Below are 22,144 nucleotides of genomic sequence, written 5' to 3'. Positions count from 1 at the left end.
ACAAAATGAACCAGACGCTTCTGCAAAAGGCCAGCCAGTGCTCTTAGCTTGGGAACAGCGTAGTATCATGAAATTGAGAGGGGGGCTTTACTGTTGTATGGATTTATGCTTTTACTGGTCCAGTAAACACCACCAGAGTCTCAAGACTTGGCAATCAGAATGGAAATCCAGGACCTGCATGTGTGCAAATGGCCATTTTCTCCTGGACTTTGTAGGCCCTTTATTTCTATTACAATTAATCAACACACTTCTACTTTGATTTCAACCACAACAAAATTGGTCTTTTAGTGATCTGACATTTGAAGTTAGGTAAATGCTAGTGGAAATTTTGCCTTGAAAGAAATTAATTTGGAAATTTCTGTCAAGAAATAAAACCACAGAAATTGAAACCATTCAAAAGCTTCTGCAACATTATCTCTAAAGAATGAATGCACATAATAAAGAAGTATGAGGTAGCCACACATCAGTATTCTGGCTTCACCTCTCACTTGACAGCACTGAAAAGATCTTTCTCTAATTATAGATTTTCTGCAATAAGCAACCAATTTTTTTGCAATCTGATGCAGTACTTCCTCAAAGAGAAGGCAATGAGAGCTGTTCCTTCCATGGTGTGTATAAGCAAAGACACCATTAAAAATAAATGCTACTGGCTGCATACCTGAACAAGGACCAGTTACCTCCTGGTTCACCTCCCCTCCATCTTATTTGTCTTTTGTCAGGAACAAGAATGAAGGCATCACCAGTGTGTAAACAAAAAGAAATTGTACAGAAAAGGAAAATGGCATCTTCCTTCCTAATGGTACCGTGCTGCTACCTTAGGGACTCACAGGCCCTTCTGGTGTGTTTCTCGAGATGTGTCAGCATGGCCCTTTGTACATGGACACTAGGTTTAGCCTGCTGTCTCAGCCTGAAAGAGACAGTTAGAAAATCCTACCTCACCTGCCCCTTGCCCTTTTCATTTAACCTCATTCAGCAAGCTCTTCCACCACTCCTGCCAACCCTGACAGGGCATTGTTCTAAAGGGAAGCTTTCTATTCACAAAGTTTCCATTCACAATTTTCGCACAACTCAACATTTAGGTTTGGTTTGGGATTTTTACTGCCTCACAGAATAACAGAATAAATTGAGTTGGAAGGGGCCCACAGGGATAATCCAGTCCTGCACAGGATCATCCACAAATATCACACCATGTACCTGAGAGCACTGTCCAAATGCTTCTTGAACTCTGTCAGGCTGTGATCATTTCCCTAGGGGACCCTGTTCCAGTGCCCAACCGCCCTCTGGGTGAAGAAGAACCTCTCTCCAATGTCCAGCCTAAATCTCCCCTGACACAACTTCAGGCCATTCCCACACATCATCACAGACAGATCAGTGCCTGTCCCTCCTCTTCCCCTCACAAGAAAGTTGTTGACTACAATGAGATCTTCCCTCAGTCCCTCTCCTCCAGGCTGAACAAACCAAGGGACCTCAGTTGCTCCTCATATGGATTCCCCTTAAGGCCCTCCATAATCTTCACTGCCCTCCTTTGGAGGCTTTGGGGCTTCATATTTTTCTTATACTGAGGGGCCCAAAACTACCCCCAGCACTCGAGCTGAGGCTGCTCCAGTGCAGACGAGAGTAGGACAATCCCCTCCTTTGCCTGGCTGGTGATGCTGTGCCTGATGCACCCCAGGACAGAGCTGGCCCTCCTGGCTGCTAAGCCACTGCTGACTCATGTTCAACTTGACCTTCAACAGGTCCCTTTCCATGGCACTACTCTCCATTTCCTCATTCCCATGTGGTCCATACACCCAGGGCTGCCCCATCCTAGATGCAGAATCCAGCACTTTTCCTTGTTGAACTTCATACAGGTGGTGATTGCCCAGACCTCTGATTGTGAAGGTCTCTCTGCAGGGCCTCCTTGCCTTCAAGGGAGTCAACAGCTTCTCTCAATACTGTATCATCTGTAAACTTGCTTAGTATCCCTTCCAGTCCTGTGTCCAAGTCATTTATGAAGCTGTTGAAGAGCACAGGGCTAAGGATGGAGCCCTGTAGAACCCCACTAGTGACAGGTCACACCAATCTGATGTCACTCCATTGTAACCCTTTGTGCCTGACCCATAAGCCAGCTGCTCACCCACCACATGATGTGTTTATCCAGCTGTGGGCTGGACATTTTCTCCAGAAGGGTCCTGAGAGAGATAGTATCAAAAGCTTTATGAAATCAAAAAAAGATTGCATTAACTGGCTTCTATTGATTAACTAAGTGGGTTATCCTGTCATAAAAGGAAACCAGGTTGGACAAGCCTGACTTTCCTCTCATGAAGCTGTGCTAGCTGTGATGATGATTCCAGTGTCCTCTAGGTGTTTTCCAGTGCTTCCCAGAATAATCTTCTGTAATTTTACCAGGCACTGAAGTGAGACTGACAGACCTGCAGTTTCCAGTGTCATCTTTATTGCCCTTCTTGAAAATTGGGAAAACATTAGTTTCCAGCCAACTGGGATCTCTCCAGACTGTTAAAATATCATTGAGAGTAGTTTTGTGATGACATCAGAAAACTGTTCGAGGTTTCTTGGATGAATCTCATTGGGCCCCATATATTTGCAGGCATCCAGATGGAACAGCTGATCCCACACAACTTCAAGGTTATATGGGAGCTGATCATTCTCACAGCCATGGTCCTTCAGCTCAGGGCACTGAGATCCCCCTGCCATCCATATTGCAGACAGAGGAAAAGACTGCATTAAATACCTCTGCCTTGCCCATGTCCCTGTTTGTGAGATGACCATCCCAATCCTGTAAGAGGCTGATGTTATTTCTACACTGCCTTTTGACATTAATATATTTTAAAACACTCTTTTTATTGACACTCTTTTTAGAACACTCCTTTTATCCCCCATAGTTCTAGCCAGATGCAACTCCAACTGAGATTTGGCCACATCAATTTTTTTTTACAATGGTGAGCAGCATCTCTCTCTGATTCTTCCCATGCCATTTGACCTTGCTTCCACTCAGCATAAACCTCATTTTTTGCCTTAGCTCCAGAAGAAGATCTCAGTTAGCCTTCTGCCTCATCTGTTTGACTTCCAACATTTTGGAATTGCCTGCTCTCATGACCCTTGGAATGGTATTTTGGTAGTTCAACATGGCCTGTGAAATCTGTGCTTAGTGTGAAGGTAATACAGCACAGCAAACCAGCACCTTGAATTACCATTTCTCCCACATAACTGAAGCTGTTGCCACAACTTGCCTGCTTAGATGAGCACTCATGCAGAGCTGATCACTAATCTGAACTGCATAGCTCAAATGCTGTTCCAGACTCTCACTTGTGAAGAGGACACCTTTTGTTTCCTCGGCTATACTGGTTCTGATTTGTACTGAGGTACCTGAGGAATATCCTTAAAAGATAAAGGATATTATCCCTGGTAAAATTCACAGAAACAGAAAAAAACGCCACAACAATCCACTCCCTCATCAATCTTTCTATAAACTTTTAACACTCCAGCCTACATTTCATCCTAACTCGCCAAGCTTTTAAAAGTGATAGAAAATAAACTTTATGTCAAGAACCCAAAGCTAAGAAAATGCTTGATCTTCCAAGTTTTACAAAATACCCTCCAGAGAGAAAGTGTGTGGCTTATTCTGTACATCTAAGTGCTCTGTTCAAAACTAACTGACACTGTGCCATTGATCACAATCCTTTGATCTCGATTTTTTACCTCACTGTCAACTTACTAATCCACTTCATCTGCTTGACTACAAGGTTGTTAGAGGTAACAATGTCAGAATTCTTGTCAAAGTGAAGAACAACATCCACTGCTCTCCCCTCGTCCATCACACCAAACATCACATCATAAAAGACTATCATGTTGGTCAGGTTATGATTCCTCCTTCATAAAGCCATCCTGATGGACATTGCTACAGCAAAGTGAAACTCAACACAATGGTTACACAGTGGTTAACTTTCCACAAAAGCAAAAGTGTGTAATGATTTAAGTCCAGGAGGAAAAAGAGTCCCTGTAACAGAAACTGACAGCATGGGGCACAAGGCTTACTTCAGCTCTGGAGGCTTGTGCTGTGTTGCCTCCAGCATCAGCTCTGGTGGTCTCATCTGTCTTATCTGCTGTTCCTCTTTCTCAGACGATGTATTTTCCTTGCCAGGCAGTGCCTGTTTAGAGTAGGATCCTTTCAGACCCAAGGCAACATGGGGAAAAAAGCTCAAAGGTGTACTCATAACAAATACCAGACATCTGCTGGGCTGCCGATTCATTCCCACAGTCCTAAAATGTGGCATTCACCATTACAGATAAAAGCTGCTGTCAGATACTCAAAACAATCCCCTAATGCATCTGCCTAAGTTGCATCACTCAACCGTGTGATCTTTAATTCTACCATTTTCCTTCTCATCCTGACATCCATTTCAGTGGTATATAACACAAATGGCTCTGACGAGGGAGGCATGCCTATGAAAATAACTTCAGCATATCAGTTCCTTCAGAACCTACCAATGGAAGACAATTACCATTAACTGTATTCCTGCAGAGCACATTCTTTAGAGACTGAGGTTCCAATACACTAGGCAACACAGTTTTACAACACGAGACACTTTGTGCATGAATATCTTTTAATCTCTTCAAACAGGTACATCAGGAAGGACAGGAGTCTTGTTTCTATCCTCCATATTACAGACTGGGAGCTAAATTCCCTAAGGAAGTTTTCACCAGAAAGAAGAGCCACATCCCAGCATCTGCAATTGCTGTGACTTTTCTGCCTAGCAAGAACACATTTCCCAGGGAAGTAAAGTGAAAAACGCAGAACTTCAAGATTGTACCCCAAATATAAGACCATCCATACCCAAGAAGTAAAAGTAATAATGTTTCCGGTATATACCTCAAACTCCAGATAGTGGTCCTTCAGTTTGTAATCATCTACTTCTTTGCCTTTGAGCTTCTTGTCAGGAGGATAGGAGCGATGTTCAGAAAGCTCAGTGGAGATCTGCTTCAGCTTAGCTTCATGGGACTTCAGCTGTTCATCCTTCAGAAACATATTAGGCACTTAAGTGACAGATTCTAAAAGATCCAATAAGCAAAGAAAAATAGAAAGGTTCCTGTACAATAATATGTCATAGTTTCTTTTTCTTAGATTGATAAGGTCTGTCATCCCAGAGTGCTGCTACCAGAGGCACACTCTCTCAAAGGCACTCAAAGTGGCCAAGCTTGCAGAAAAATTCAGCAGCTAGCAGATGCCACTGGGAAGGAGAGCAAACTTGTCATCCATTGCCTTGCTGTGAGCAATGGAAGCAGCTTGCTGCCGAGTAATACTGACAACATGACACCTTTGCTTTAACACATTTTTTTGTAAACTAATTAAGACTGTTGTGTATGCAGACAAACCAAGGGCAGAATGAGACAGGTGAAGGCCCTGCCTCAGGTCATTACAATGTAAAAGGAATTCCTTCCAGGATAGAAAAGACATAGAGCCAGGGCCCCTCCTTCTATTTCTGCACTGCCAAAAGCTCTCTGGTATGTGGTTTCTATTTGTTTAGAACAATACAATGCATTCAGAAGAGGAAGGGCTGTCCAGTCCCCCTAAAGTATCTCATTTTGCTAAGCTGCTACCAGCTTTTATGCCACTGTGCAGTTGGAGAAAGTGAGGAGCTGCTACTCCCACTTTCTAGGCAATTTCCTTTATCATAATCCCAGGCCTACTCACTTCCTCCAGTCCATCTGTCAGCTAACTTTCCCTCATCTCAGAAGGTTTCCATCTCCTGCAGGATGGCCTTCTGTCCATTTCTAGGCTTGATCTGAAATTATGTTTGAATTAGGTCAGTCCAAAATCGACACATGATCATGCAGATATTGGTGAATAGCCAAGAGGTAGTACCCAGGTCAGCTCCTGTGTAGGCACCTCACCTCAGAGGACAGAACAGCTGACAATGTTGTCCCTCAGTGGTGGGGTTCTGAGCACAGCCCACAGCTCAAATGAAGCCCACACCTTCAAGCCTAGCTCAGATATGCCTGCACTGCACTGAGTCACACTGGGGACTGAGCCTCTTGGCTTGCTGAGCTGGAGCTGCGGAAAACAGCAGAAAGGGGTAAAACTTCTACAGATGATGATAGCAAAGACCCAACTGATCTTGTGTTTCAATTCTTTTGCAGGAGTACTGAAGAGAGAAATGTGTGGGATAATTTGCCTCTGCCTAAAAATGGTAGGGTTCTAAAGAAAGAATTTGCCAAAAATTCTTGTTGCTGTTAGTTACTACCCTAAATGTGCATCTCTCTCATTAGTGCCCAATCACTAATGAGATTGTACTGATTCCCTGGTCCCAGGGACATCCTGTGGTAGTGAGTTCTACAGCCTGATGACAGGAGGTGTTTGAGCAGCTATTAATACAGCACTTGTCATTCCCAGAGCACCAGCTTTGGAGCTTTTGTGTGTGCTACGCATATGCAGAAAAAAAAAAAAAACACAACCCCAACACCCTAGAAGGTCTTTTCTAGATTGATTGCTCCTTTATATATAGCATTGTCACATCCCTCTTTGGTTGGACTAACCAAGATCATAAAATGCTCTGCTTTTGAAAGAAAATCTGGTACAATGATCTTGCACAACCTGTCATCATGTCCAGCCACTCTTCCTTACCCATGATAGGTCCTCACTGCACCTCGACTTCTGGCTGACTAGGAACAGACCCTTTGAAGAAGTAGCGTCCATCATGATTCATCCCACAAAATCCTAAACATCCACCACAGGCATCTGACAATCTGTATTTTTTTTTTTAATGAGAAACAGCCTGCTGGCAGCTTTTCCACACTGACAGATGAAAGCAGATATGTTTCTACTTGCCTTTGAATTTATCTATTTTGAACACTTAACATTCTTCTGTTTGTCTAAAACAGCTTATCTTATTCCACTTTTCATGTGTCTCCTCCTTCAAGATACAAACCACAGGGTTGTGATCTATCTTTTCCCTTTCCAGATTAAATGGAAACAAGGAGACTAGAAAACAACATGCTAAATGGAGCAATCATACAGAACAACGAGTAAAAAAGCTTCCCTTGGTGACTAGGGGTAAATTATGGAAGCCCCATACTGTATTTTTTAAAAAGGTATCCATGAACAAAAACTAAAACGAAAAGGATGAGACAAATTAGTATCATTTTTTTACATAACATGCTTTAAACTTTAACCCAGAACAAAAAATGGTAACTCAGTCACCACATTGTAAGAAGAAAGGCTACTGTCATGGAGAGTGAAAAAGCACAGGCAACCTAAAAACCCCACACCCTTAGAGAAGCACATATTTTGAGACAGTGGTTTCTAAGGATAGTTGCTAAGCTATGAAGACAGTTAAAAAAAACCCAACAAATGCATTTAAGAAGCAATCCAGCATGGGCAGATCACTTTAAAAGCCACAGGAAGATGTCATGAAGTATAACCTCTGTCAGTCTGTCAATCCGATCAACACAATCAGTATCATGTTCCTGCCAGTGGAGGAGGAATTCCAGGCAGGCATTGAATCTCCCAAAATACAAAAAGCTACGGGCACAAGCATCTGACACAGTCAGACAAGCAGAAAATACATGCGTTTCTGCAAGACGCAGTAGAACTGTGAAACTCCTTGCCAAGGGATGCTAAAAGCTTGTGTGATCACAAGGGAGACTGAAGAGATTCATGTAAGACACAGTTTATAAATATATATTATACAGGAAATTCCTAACCTGATAAATGGAGTCTGGAAAATCTAGTGGGAGAAATATAATTGATGTTTGTCTGATGCATCAAAAGCTTTCACCTTTTATCAATTCAATAAGCCAAAGATCAGGAGTATGTCCACTTCTTCTGAAATGAGTGGCTTTCATAAATACTCATATCCAAAAAAACCCCATCAATCAGTATCTGAAATATCCTCTGCAGGGCCATAGGCACAAGAAGAAAATTCTTTACCTAATTCTTTATCTATTTTCTTCAAAAACATAAATAAATTGTATTTGAGTCTGTTCCTCTTCTCTCCCACTTCAAATCTTGTGTGAGGAAATGAGCAGAGATTTATTATGCAAGCCTTCTCCTCCTAGGACTGCTAGCGGCAACAGTTATGAAACAGTGACAAGGACCACCATCCAATGTCCAGTCAGAAACAGAAATCATCACCACCTACCCTCTATATAAAAATGTCTCACCTGAGATAGTTTTGTTGTGGTGGCTGGCAGGAGTGGGCGACTGAACTTCTTCTGAGAGCCAATGGCTGCTGGAAATGGTGGTGCAGAGAAGACAGCAGCCACACAGTTGATCTTGTTGATCCAGGTCTGCATTTCTTCTTGGCTCCTGAGGAAGCAACACATATTAAGCACTGCTGATTCACCCTTGTCTACTTATTTCCATCCCTTCTATAGTATTCTAAAAATTCAGAATAACCAAAACTAGGCAAGTCTTAAGAGTCTGCTCTGTCTTCCTGCCTATGTTTGCAAGCAGTTAGTGCTAAGTAACTCAGTCACGGGCTGGCTTGTGGTTTGGTCCATACCCTAGCACACATCTTTCCCTAATCCAATCCCAGTAACACAGCTGACAGAACCAACTAATGCCCTGATTCAGACATATGTCCTAAGGTCTCAGTTTTGCTGGACTCCATACATCTCTAAGAGGTTTAATACAGATCTCAGTAGAAAAGGGCTCAGAAGCAAAAGGCAGGTACTCTGTTATGTCTGGATATCACAGCATGAAAAACTTTAACAAATCATTCTTGTATTAAGTAGTAACTTTGTTTCTAACCACAGCATACCTTCTAGAAAGACATCCAGCTAAGACTTGATGACATCAGGAGACAGACAATCCAAGGCTACCTTTGGTCATTTGCTTCAGTGATTAATCATCCTGACAGTTAGAAGTTTGTTGGTTGCTTCCAAATTTAATTTCCTGGAGCTTCAGCTTCTAGCTGCTGCATCTTGTTATGCCTCTCTCAGCTAGATTAAAAAGCCTCTTAAAACCTGATGTTTCTTTCTCATGCACTACTTGTGCACTCTAATCACATCACTACTTAATCTTATTTCTGATCAAATAAACAGATTGAACCTCTTAAGCCTCTGTTTTAATCTGTCCAGGCAGGAATTTATTCCTCCTTCAGCACTGCTTTATTTCCTCAATGAGGGGCACGAGGTGAGCACTTACTGGGCTTGGAAAAGCAGGACTCTCCAATCTGCTGTTTTAAGCTTGAGGACATGAGGTTTCTTCTCATAGTCTGTTGCCTTGGATGCCAGCGCATGGTGCACGCTAACCGCATTCTTCAGATCTTCCTCCGACAAAGCCTTTTCTGGCTTATATTCATCCTGCAGGAGATAGCAGGGGGAAAATTTAGGGCATTTAATTTCTGCATGTACTATTCCTTTTTCCTTAGCCTAGGGAAAAAACCTTATACCAGAGCTCAGAAACAGTAATAGAGTATATGAACTAAGTGCAACCTGACTTGTGGTTTCCAAAACCCTTAACATGTTTTATTTTCTCTTTCTTTCTTTTTCTTTCTTTCTTTCTTTCTTTCTTTCTTTCTTTCTTTCTTTCTTTCTTTCTTTCTGTCTTTCTGTCTTTCTGTCTTTCTGTCTTTCTGTCTTTCTGTCTTTCTGTCTTTCTTTCTCTGTTTTGATGTCTTTCCAAGGGAGAGAAGTAGTTCTACTACCTGTGTGACAGGAATAGATGTAACCAGGAAATATTTGACTATGACTACAGCTGTGGATTATCTGCCTTCATTTCAAGAATCCTTCATAATCAGCTCCCCAACTCCACTGCTCAGCTACTTTTGTTCTCAGCATCTACTGCCTGATTTTAATTTTTCTCAACCAATTACCTTTGTAGGTGCTCCTAGGCAATCCTTCACACACCACAGAAGCCTCCTTACCATGCGCACAAAGAAAATTACAGCAAACTCACTTCCATCTCTCTGATGAGGGTCTAAAAATGGCAAACACAGCTCTGTCTGGGTTTCTGACACAGTAACTGTACCACTCCTAACACCAGATGACAAAAACAGGGACTCTTGTTTGCAAGCTTCAGCCTGGAAGCAGTCTTTGATCTTCTGAGTGACAGAAGCTGGACAAGGGCATAATGTAGCCACAAGTTCCATCCAAAGCCCACATGACTATAAATGGCTTGGGAAAGCCAGGAGCTTTTTGAAAGAAAAGTGATTTTCCAGCAAGGCTGCATCACTTTTTTTCTGAAGGCCAGGCCAAAGCAGTCTGTAATTGACTCCATTTCTCCCCCTTAGTATACTACAGAAATCAGTCTCACTAGGAATACACACTGGGTGTGACAGCTGCAAAGCAGTGAAATAATTCCCTGCAGGCATTATAACTATTGATCCTGCACTTGAACACAATTTATGAGATGAGGTTTATCAGGAAATACAGTGCAGGATGCAGAGTGTGTACAGGGATTAGCATTAGCTTCAACATCCTGGAAGGCGCCCACCTGAGAGAAGAGCTGGTTAATGTGCATGAATTAATTTACAGAACTTTTCTGGCAGCACACCAAACAGGATTGCAGCCAGAGGAATCCACGCCACATCCAAAGGTATCTGAGCTTTCAGCCAGGCTGGTCTGGGGCTCTCCAGGTTGAGTTTCAGTGGATAGTGAGTCACCAGCTGTGGTAACCATCTCTTGGAAGGTGGGAGAAAACATCTTGCTCCTCTGCCATGTTGCATCCTTTCTGATGGAGGTCCTGCTAGTGCAGGCCCACAATTTCCCACACTGCTGCTCAGACACTTAACCTGAGAAGAGGCAACTACCCAGCAGTCCTGCCACACCACCAACTCTATCTGGAGCTAGGCAAGGGCACAACCCACCATGGGTCTGGCAGGCCCAGCAGAAAGGCAGAGCATTACTGCACAGGTGACCAAAGGGCAGCCTCCAACCTAAAGATCCCCTAATACAAGGGGTTTACAAGGACTGGCAGTGAGCAAAGCTAAATGTCCTTCCTCTCTCATAATTTGAGACTCAGCAAGATTTGGAGGCATCTGTCTGTCTTGAAGGATTTCGTCTATGCCCACTTAGGGCATTTCTTTAAACCTTTTTCAAGACGTCTGGCATACCCTGTCTTGAAGATGGAGGAAGCAAGGCCTCAGATCAAGCCCCTTCCTCTAACGGGTCACAAGCTGATTTATTTGGTGGTAGTTTTGGGGGAAATGACTGGCTCCATTGTCCAGGAAGACTGGGAAAACCTCAGAGCCAGGAAATTAAATTAGACAGGCCTCAGTCATATGATAATCTATTTTACCTCATATTACTGCCTAGAGACAGTGTCAGCTATCACTTAGCTTGTTGCCTCCTAGCTTCCTCTGTGAGTTGCATCCCATGTCTACAACTTACTCTGTTGACTAAACCTGTTTCAGAAGAAGTCCACATTTGGGCAGCCCCAGAAGCAGCCCTGGCTGATAAGCCCTCCTTTCCAACACAAAGCATTTATGGTAATCCTTGCTAATCCCACCAGATCAGTTGGCTGCAATCTACCTTGACAGCTGAGCCTTTGCCAGCTTCTCCAAAGGCACTGATCAGCATACCGGAAATGTCTCCACATAGTTTGCCAGCCTCAGAGAAAGCTGTAAGGACATGAATGTGCTGCCAAAATTCCTTCTCCAAGGCCTTCAACTCTTTTTGACTGGTAGGGAATGCTAGGGGAGTAGGAACATCCATTTTTGCCTAAGCCGTCAAGGACAGTATGTGCTATGATATGCTGATGTCAGCCTTCAGGTTGAGCTGAAATGGAAGGCAGCGCTCTAAAGTTAGACCTAGACAGTGGCAAGAAATATACGGAGCCAGAAAGAAACTATGATCTGTCTGTCAGCTGAAGGCTGATGTGAGTGCTGCATACAATGCAATGGCATGCTGAATTCATCTTTCTCAAACTCCTGGAGAATGACTTTCCCACATCTTGATGACCCAGAGTCAGCATATTTCTAAATACATTTTTAGCAAACCAGAGAATGACATTTGTCTTTTCTTATCAGTCACTGTACCATAGATGGACATCTCCATGCGGCTGCATGTGACAGCTACAAGATTCTCTTTCAGAAATTCTCACTACCAAACACTTTACATCACTCTGGCCTTTCTCAATTTCTTTTCTAATTCTTAACAGAGGAAATTTGACAAAATTTATATAAAAATACCTGAAGCCTGTGAGATTATGAGGTGCCATATTGAAGAACAAAGATGTTGCAAACCTCACAGAAGAGTCCAAATAAAACACGGAGGTTCGTGTTGTGCACTGTTTGCCCAGAAGCAATTTCTAGAAAGGAAGCAAGGTCAGCCTTATGTCCTCTCCTTATAAGTTTCTCTTGTGTATGCACATCACATCCCATGTCAGTCTAGTGAACAGACATTCTGTCAAGCTGCTACTTTGCAATTTCCTCTTGCCATGAACAGAGGGCAGGAAATTAACCTTGGCCTGAGGATGCCCAGAGACACAGCCAATGTCCCTAACATGTCAAACTTCTTATTTTATATGATATTGCGTAGGTATGTTTAGTTGGCTAATTGTGAACATTTCCACTGAGCTCCTCCAGTGCCCTCTGTGCTCACTAATTCAAAAACCATCTCTCCTAAATCATTTACTTAAGAACAAAACAATACGCACCAGCGGAATTGGCACTGGAATAATTGCAATGGGGAAAAAAAAAGGTGGGCAGGGAGACAAGGCTGTCCAGAAAAATCCTCACTAAATCTCAAGTGACCATCCTTTACAAAACACTCTCATATGTGGCCTTTGACAGCAAAACAAGGAGAACAGCAATGCAGAGAGACAGCAGAATTGGGATCACATTGCCCACTGGGAGATTCACAGCTGCTATGAACACTTAATATTTATATTATATAGTGTACTGAGGGAACAGCTGAGTTACAGATGAACACAGAAAGCAATACTGCAGAGGTTTGTACACGTTTGTATGTAAGCAGCACCTGTACAGTGAGATTTCTCTCTATCCCGCTTGAATAGTGCAATGAAACCACCATCACAGATGTCACCTCCACCAGTATATAGGGAATGAGAGAAAGAGGATGTGCTTGTGAATGCACCCCACCCTACTGCATTATGTCAGCTTCACCTTCTCTATAATCAGGAGAGAAGGTCAACTGACACAAGACAACCCTTTGACCAGGACTATTTCCAGAACTATGCACTTCTGCAAAGAAATCAAATTGTTCTAAAATGCTTCCGTACTTCCTAAAATTGGGATAATTTCAGTCCCTACAGAAAGAAACAGCAGCTCAGCAACATTTACTATAATTACTTGGCCTAGCTGTGTATTTTTTAACTCTGGCACCTTCACCTTCTATGATACTACATCCCTAGCAGAGTAAAGTTTATTTAAGTGCTGAAGGAAAGCCCTGGTGGACCCTCTGAAGCTGAAATCACAGGCTTTTTCACAGCTGCAGCATGTGGCTGAGCAGGGGCCAGAGGCACCCGGGGGAGGCTCACAGCTGCCCCATCACTCTTGGAATGAGTTACCTCCCATAACACCCTTCTGTCAACCTCTCACAGCACAAAAGCAAAAGCTTTGCTTGGCAGTGTGCTACAGTAAGATGGCTTCAATGCAATGGATGGATCCCATGCAAATGGGAAAATGCAACTCTGCAGAGTACTGCCCTATAACCACTGAATTCAAGTGCTCTGACAAGTGCAAAATACACAACTAAAAACAAATAAGAACAAGAATTCCAACAATGCATTTTGTTCTGCAAAGATGCACTCATATGTGAAATTACTCCCTGCTTCTGAAAGCGTGGAGGGTAACGGGAGAGGGCAACATTCTGTAGAAAATTTGCATGCTACATCAGCATCTCTACATTTTATTAAACAGAAAGCATTTTCAACTAATATGCCAGCAATACTCATAAAAATATTTCATTAAGGTGCTAAAATAGACAGTATACTCAGTTCTTTCCCTTGAATATCAAATAAGAAATTAATTCTTGTATTACAAAAAAGGAGTCTTTTTCTTTCTCAGAGAACCATGTAGTTTTTTCAGGTGAACATTAAAGATTACTTGTTTCAGAAACTGAAGCAGATGAATCCACTTTGGTCAGAAAAGGGCAAGTACAAGCCTGCCATGAAGGCATTTTAGTAATACCTGAACGTATTCCCAGCAAAAGGACTTGGGATTCAGCAGACTTGGTTTTAGTGTCTTGCACTGTCTCTGAGCATATCACATCCAACTTTCAGCCCAAATCTTCTATCCTGACTGCAGATTGTTTTATCTGTTTCAAGATTTCAGCCCCCTCAAAAAGGTACTGCACCCCAAGCATTCACCTTGTAAAATTCATGCTATAATAATCTGATTCAAATCACTCTTTCTTCTCAAGAGACTATTCAGGTTGGCTCCAGTGAAACCAACAACTTCAGAAAGTCACAGCAGGGGAGGAGGAAACAGCAGTATGTATTTGCACTCCTGATAGTCACAAAATTATCAGTTTTTGAGTGAAAATGTAGAACAGCTTTCAAAGAAGCATACTTCTGCAATATAGGGCAGTCTGGACAAGCAGTACCTATTCCATGAATATTTCATCTACATTGCAGGGCAAAAAGCCTTAACAATCTACTTAGCTGCTTCCATTTATTTGATTTTGACAGTTCTCACTCATATGTTGCATTTTATGTTCTAACAGTGGAGTTAAAAATGTACTATAATATATTTAAGCTTGCAACAAAAGGCTTGAAGGGTTTCATTTGACTTTTTTTTTAGACATTTAGACATCTTGCTGTCAGGAAGCACATTTTGTTAGAAACCAGTCCTTTCTTGCTTTGTGGGAAAAAAGTATCCTTTTATCCTTCAATTTGGCAAAGGAACAGAAGCTGCAGATTCCTACCAAAGCCAAGCTGTTGTTCAACTGTTTTGCAGCTCGTCTTGCAGGCATTGCAGAAAAGTGTACTGTGAAAAGGTGGGAAAGGAGGACAAGCTTACAGAAGGGGAAGTCATATGTATGAAATGCAAAGTTAAAAACAGCCTAGAGGAATGTGTGCACAACACAGAGAGGTGATACTGCTGCTGAAGCTGGCTGTTTTTTTCAGCTGTGTGAGACAGCAGTGGCATATGCTGGAACTTACAGGGTGCACATGTGGATGCAGGCAGTGGAACTGAACTTGAAATTGTGAAAAGGGACAGGGTGTCAATGAGAGGATTCATGCTTGAATGTGTGTGTTAAAAGGGTGGGGGTAGGGAGATCAGTCATGCTGTACATGCCAGGGAAAGGAGCCTGGAGGTGTGCTGAGAGAGTGGAGAGGATGCGTGCTGCTTTATCCCTCTTTAATTAGTTTTCAAAAGACAGTGATTTCCCCTACCTTCTGCAAGTACAGGACCGTTCCCTTCAGCACAGCGTAAAAGGTTTTCCAGCCTCGTTTTCCCCGGGGAGCTGGAAAGAAAACAAATGAAAACCCATTTAAATCAGATCCATTTTCATACTTTGTCTACGCTACAGGAGAGCTACATTAGTCCTGTGTTAAACCTCCTTTGAACTATCTTTTCCAAAGGACAATGCAACTTAGCACAGTGCCTGCATGTACCTGCAGTGAGAGAGAGTAATACAACAACCCTGATGACAGCCCTGGACTGGATCAGAAAGCAACAGCAGCAATGAAGAAAGCAGGCCACAGAGAGCCACAGAGATCCAGTCTTTGTGCTCTTGAAGACAGGCAGACATTGCCCCTACACAATTACATCTGAGCTCTGCACCACAGCAGTTTTCAGAAAGAAGCAGTCTTTCTATGTGCCACAGCAGGCTGGCAGGAACTGCTCAGAACCAGTGGGATACTACACAGAAAGCAGTGTCTCCCCAGAGCATCATTCCCCTTTACTGCTGCTGCAGTCCCAAGGTGGCATTAAGAAAGGAGAAGGGTGCCAACCAAAATCATATGTAAAACACCCAACCCCACAAGAAACCCAAAGTCAGTTAGAGGTTGAAGAACATAACAGAGACAACACATCTAGCCCATAAATTCCTAGAGACAAGCAGTGGGGGAAGGGGGGTGGGGGAAGTAAATTCAGCCTGAAGGCTGAAGGATCCAGTCTGAAATTCAGGTGCGACAGAGGGAGAGAATTAGGCACAAGCTGTACAGTCACAGCACCAGAGACCAGAAACCTACATCTAAGCTCACTCCCCACCAAGCATACATCGCTGACCAGTATCCATATACTGACACTATACCGAAATTAATACACACACAACTAAAGAATGACACTCAGAAAGGCATTCCATTCTGATCTGAAGACAGAAAGTGAAGATGAAGAGGTTACAAGTCCCTTGTCCCAGAGGTTAATCATTCTCATCTTGTAAAACAGGCCTTACTTCTAACTGGCATTTGTTCAGTTCAGTTTCCAGCCACTAGCCCCTGTTACATCCTTCTCCTCTAAGTGCCTAAATGCTTTAGCCCTCAGAACTAGGTTCCTGAAAAAATACAGATGAGCATTCTAGCACATCACTTCATTAGAAATCCCACACAAGCTAATCTCTGCCCTGCAAGGATTCCATTAGAAAATGGAATATGAAAAGGTTTAACGAACAAACAAACAAAAAAAGTTTTGTTAGCATCTGGAAAGCCAGAATGCAACTTTTTTTTAAAGAAGACAGATCTCTAAATTGTACAGGAACTTCTGAAAACATGGCCCTAATTACATTACTCATAAAAGAGTTATCTCCAGAATGCCAGTGTCCAGTGTGCTAAATAATGAGCAATTCTGGTATTTATAATAAAAGAAATAATTTAATAAAGGCAACCAGATACAATTACTTATTATGGTTGAATAAGAAGATGTTTAATAAAGACAAGCCTATTTAGAGTATCCAGTCATCACAAAGAATTAGGTCAGCTTGATTTTGACACCTCTGTCTAAATCCAGTTGTCCCGCTGTTAGCTTCCATCTTGAAAATACTGACCTCCAATTGTACCTTCTAAAATAGACTAGCAAAACATGTAAACATCAAAGAGCTTAGCCTAGGAGAGACTAGCTGTTACTGGAAACCCATCATGAAGCCAGACTTTGTCTCTGGGATTTAGCCTACCAATGTGAATCATGAGTAGGCAATCATCAACAGTTACTGGGGAAAACACAGATGCTCTGACTAACCTCAGCTTTTTCCAAGATCTGTAGACAACAAATGAAGATATACAAACAACAAAACACACACAGGTGCATCAGAGGCCCTTGATGATTAGTGCATCACAAACAGAAGTAGGACAAGAAGGGATGAAGATAGTTAAAGTAAGTAAGAGACACAGCAGGATTATTACAAGAAAAGGGCAGGGAGGAACAGCATAGTAAAAAGCTGGCTGTTGCCAAAAGCTGCCACCCTTCACTGGATATGTGATCCAAGGCTGGGAAAGTATGGAAGGGAACAGTATCTTCTAAACAGAGGTAAAGAAAAGCCTTTCTTTAAAGACAGACCCAGAGAGGAGGGGAGATCTGGAACAATCTGGTGTCACATAAGGAAAAGGAGAACTATTAAATTACTGCAGAACAGCTACTGTAATTCACTTGAAATTATTTTCTATCTGTAAAGCACTATATTAAGTTTCTTTTAGCCCAAAAATTCACATTGCTTTGCTGTATCACATTACCTCTTATGCATTAGAGCTTCTGCAAATGGGACTAAACGTTGTAAATTCTAGCCTAACAGTGGGAGTGTGATAATCCAGTTGTTGTGTTGCCTGTTATTGTTGCTATTTCCCCTAATGAAGCACCACTATTTGCCTTGAGAAGTACATGGGCTCATTGGTAAGTGGCATTGTGAAAATATAACAAGAAAATAACACATTAGGATTGAAAAATTACTCACTTTTCTTTCCATCCATATCTGCATGGATTTTCCGAGCCAGAAATCCAGTTTTATACACGGCAGCATTGGGGTCATGAGGGATGTCCAGAAATGGGTTATTTGAATTGCCAATTCGACTGACAGCCTTTGTCTGGTTCCCATTATCTTTTTCATCAGTACCATCCGAGTGAGATTTTTTTTTCTCTTCTTCATCCCTTAAAAAGCAGTGAAAATCATGCATGAAGGACAGACTGACCAGCAAAGTTTCATTTCAGCAATTTTTGTCAAAATATACCTCTCTCTTTATAGGAGGCCATATTTAGGGAGAAATCTAGAAATATATCAAAATATAGACATATTATAGCAAAGCTTCAGTTCACCTACTTCACCAGCACAGGACACAGATTTTCAAAAAGCCCAAGTTTCCATTATTGTCTTGAAAGATAAAACTTCAAGAGTGTTCTGTGTCCTCCAACTTTGCCTATTTTTAATTCCATGTATTTGAGTGCTAAAATGGGAAATATTTGCCTGCTGGGTTCAGCAGAAAAACCCCCAATTTCTTCATGAGCCCATATGCAGATGAAAAGAATTAGAATACTACAGATCACTGCGGCTTACCCCTTAACTTAGCATATGAAACATAGACTCTACCTCTTTTTTCTTTATTTTCCTCTGCAGATTAGCATAAAATTAGTTATTTAAAAATAAAAACGACACTAGGTGAATTATGTCATCTTTACCTTGGAAACAAAGTGCTGCTGAAAATGTTACTTATTAGGGCAATGTATTCCACAAAGCTCTTGGGAGCAACAATGCAAGTCACAAGCATCGCCTGACTAATAAATACCTTTTTGCTTGTCACAGGCAAAGGCTAAAAAGGACTAGGCAACCTAGAAAGTAAAGGGTAAAGTAAAGAGTAGGACAACAGTTTTCAGAGAACAGGCCAGATTACAGAGTAGCCCTTTATCCTTTGAAATCCGCATACATTCCCCTCCAGGTGCCTGGTGTGTCAGGGAGTACGAAGGTTGTCATTGGAAAGTCGTGGTAGCAGCGCCTCCTGAGACCAGCATCTGATTTAAATTTTAAAAAAATCATTTGAGCATAATGATGGCTAATATTGCCAACCCACTGGGGGTGGACTTCAATTTGATGCCTCTCACTGGCAGATGACTGGCAGAGAGAGCAAGCTCACGCAGATCTTCCAAACACATGTCTATGTTCAAAAGCATGTATTATGTGACGATTAGCAAGGCACACATCAATCCAGAAGCTCCTTTAGGAATACACTGCTACCACGGCTGCTTATGGGAATGACCATTCAAAAAAATGTCCTTCAAGACTGCAGGCTACAGCAACAAATCTATCTTATCCTCAGTTTTGCTGCTGTGGAGGCTCATTATCATCCTCTACAACTGCCTGAAAAGAGGTTGTAGCCAGGTGGGGGTTGGCCTTTTTTCCCAGGCAACCAGTGAATGATGAGAGGACATAGCCTCAAGCTGTGCCCAGGGAGGTTCAGGTTGGACATCAGGAGAAATTTCATCACTGAAGGGTGGTTAAGCACTGGAACAAACTTCCCAAGGAGATGGTGGAGTCACCATCCCTGCAAGTGTTCAAGAAACTAATGGACGTGGCACTTGGTGAAAGGGTGATGTTCAGTTAAAGATTCCACTTGATAATCTTGGAAGTCTTTTCCAAACTAGATAATTCCAAACAAAATTATTCTATGAAATGGTCTTTGGAGAAATAACTAAGTCTAAGGAGGTAAAAGGCTAAGAGACTGGTTTGACAACAAGGAAAACAAATCCAGAAACATGGGGGCTGTATTAGTGAACTCTGTAGTAGTAGGGAATGTTCTCAAGCATTTGACTTTGATCACCTCACATAAATTATAGAAATATAGTCAGGAGGTGCACCATATCTTCATGATGTTGTCTTGCAAGGTCTCCTAATTAAGAGGATTGAAACTTCTACTTGAAGATCTGATTCATGCAAGGAAGAGCAGTCCTTGCATCTTTAGCCTACTGATGTGTGCTTTCCCACTCCAGCACAGAAAGTGCTACAAAATTTTTTATTAGTTAAAGCAATAAGGACTTCTTCAAGTATGCTTTAGTTGAAGCCCTCTCCCAGCTGAAAAGGTGTAGGCATTTCTGACAATTTTGTTTGTCCCCACCCTACATGGGTCTACTCACTGGCTGCTGTTAAGTCTGAACCACTGTGTGTTATATGTTTCTTAGATATATGTCCATTCCAGAAGCAAATTCTCTCAACATGACTCTGAAGCACTTAATCCAGACTAGAATCTCTCAAAGGGCATAAGCACACAGGATGATTTGTCCCACAGAAATGCCTTGTGAATTTTGGGATTTCAGCCAAGGACACAGCAGATTTCTCCTTGTCAGCAGAGATGAACTGCAGTAAAAGGCTTAACATTTTCTTGGAATAAGCTATGTCCTTTGGAGCTATAGGAATGAATTACTGTATAGTGATCAACTGTCCTGTGGGAATATACAAGTGTCCTTAACCAAGCAGCCACAGTGGTGTGATAAGCAATCCTGTGGGGGATCCTGGACACCACTAAGAGCTGGGAGCAGTGCTCTTAAACTCAGCACTTCTAGGGTAGCTGTTAAAATAGGAATTCCTCAAAAGACATGGTAGAAAGGACAAAATAGCATCTGCTGTCACGACTGTTGGGAGCACTGAACAAACCTTTAACTGGTCTTTTGTTCTATCATGAAAATGGGACTTCTTTGAGACTCAGAAGCTTCAGGCATTTCTGAGAGCTGAGTGTTCTGACAAGATGCATGAGGGCAAGATGCACAAATCAGTCTGCAAGAGGCAATGAAGGGAGACAGAGGGGCAGGAAGGACTCATTACAAGCAGGAAATGGATGAAAACCAGGGGAACCAGGACTCATTTGCTTAAATGCTCAACTCCATGTTACTTCAGTGGTCAAACATAAGAAGAAAGCAAGATGATTTGGAGGAATGTTGAAGTAGCAAAAAAAGTTCAAGTATTAGCTTTCCCTCAGATATCTTCCAAAACTAGCTGAATAGACAGGTCCCGAATACTGTTTATCAGGGATTTAACCATCTGAGCTTACTTCTAACAAGCCTTTAGGGTACTTTTGCAAGAAAGAACTGCAGAAAATTCTGGGGGAGGGCCTCTGGATACATAAACCTGAAGTCTGATCTTTGTTTGAAACCCTCAACTGTGGAGAGTGTGGCTACCTGCCCACCCTCAGATGGCTCTCACAAATCATCCATGTGCTGTAACATCCCCAGTGTGAAAGCCTCCAGTGATGTGGGTAAGAGTCAGTGGTGATCTCTGCACAGGTAAGTTCAGAATTGTGGATGTGGTGTCACACAGGCATTAGGTCCTTTTGAAGGGCCAGACCACTGCTTCTCTTTTCCATTTCATACAGGAAGTAACACAATCCTTGTGCCTTTAGGGGAAAACCCCACAATGGTTCCAAAACACCTTTCAGTATGCAAAACATCATCATGAAGGTTCAATTAGGCTTGCAGAAGTCTTATGAGATTTTCTGCCCCTGATCAGCAGAGGAAAATCATTCCCTCCTCTGGGTCTGGAAGCAATTGCTCTGGTGACTCCTCCCTGATAACTGAAAAGGGTTGATAGCTGCAAAACTTCTTTTAAGTCCCACTTTCCATTCATAGGAAATGGGACCCAGAGTGTCTCTTCTCTGCAGGGTACTGGTGACATGAAAAGGTTTACCATCTGTAGAGTTTCTCTAAGATTCTGCTTATGGCACAATGATGTTTGCAAAGCTTCCCAAAACAAGAAGCTTCAGTTCCACTTCTGTAAGCTTGTCTCATTGGAAAAGGACCTAAAGAAAGAGCAGCCCTCTGGCTGTCCATGAGAACCAGCACACCAAACCCAGGACCTGCTTGTGCTATCACTTGCAGTCACAGCATTGAAACAGCAATGTTTTCCTTCCCAAATACATGATAACTGACAACTAGAAAGAGTTTGCCCCTTATTCTTAAACACATAGATGTGAAATGACTGATCTGGAATGATGTGGTCAAGCCCTTCATTTTTAAAACTCTTCTTCATCTCTGCATTTGTTCAAATAGCAACCTTATATGACACAGCAGAAGGTTGAGTTCATCTATTTAAATATTGCAATTGAAAAAAAACCTCAGGTTTGTAACATGCATCCATGAAACTAACAGCATCTGTATTAGGAAATTGACTTGAGAGAAGTTTTGGTATCTTTCCCAGTGGGTGGAGGGAAGAGAGACAACCAGGTTGAATACCACTTGACCCCAACCTAAAACCAATCAAGAAGTTGCAAAAAGGAAACATCCTAGAACTTGGGAGACAAAAGTTTATTATAATAGGGAGAGATGTC

At 42.2% G+C, this 22,144-nt stretch overlaps 1 protein-coding gene across 5 annotated transcripts in view; it reads right to left on the bottom strand.

Annotated features, from left to right (window-relative positions):
* LOC128802444 (PH and SEC7 domain-containing protein 3-like) overlaps window positions 1-22,144 on the bottom strand; it is a 119,861-nt gene that overhangs the window by 7,502 nt on the left and 90,215 nt on the right. For 3 of the 5 annotated variants that reach the window (XM_053968828.1, XM_053968823.1, XM_053968827.1), the window contains 5 exons: window positions 17,794-17,987; window positions 15,302-15,372; window positions 9,146-9,303; window positions 8,161-8,305; window positions 4,871-5,014 (listed from right to left, as the gene is read on the bottom strand). In XM_053968828.1, coding sequence (XP_053824803.1) covers window positions 4,871-5,014; window positions 8,161-8,305; window positions 9,146-9,303; window positions 15,302-15,372; window positions 17,794-17,987 — 712 coding nt within the window. Of the gene's footprint in view, window positions 1-4,870; window positions 5,015-8,160; window positions 8,306-9,145; window positions 9,648-15,301; window positions 15,373-17,793; window positions 17,988-22,144 lie in introns of those variants that run through there. The other 2 variants (XM_053968824.1, XM_053968826.1) reach the window with 2 other exon arrangements.

The sequence above is a fragment of the Vidua chalybeata genome, chromosome Z, assembly GCF_026979565.1.
Source record: "Vidua chalybeata isolate OUT-0048 chromosome Z, bVidCha1 merged haplotype, whole genome shotgun sequence".
Lineage (NCBI taxonomy): Eukaryota > Metazoa > Chordata > Aves > Passeriformes > Viduidae > Vidua > Vidua chalybeata.
The sequence above is the reverse complement of the archived record's forward strand: the minus strand, read 5'-3'. Positions and strand labels throughout refer to the sequence as shown.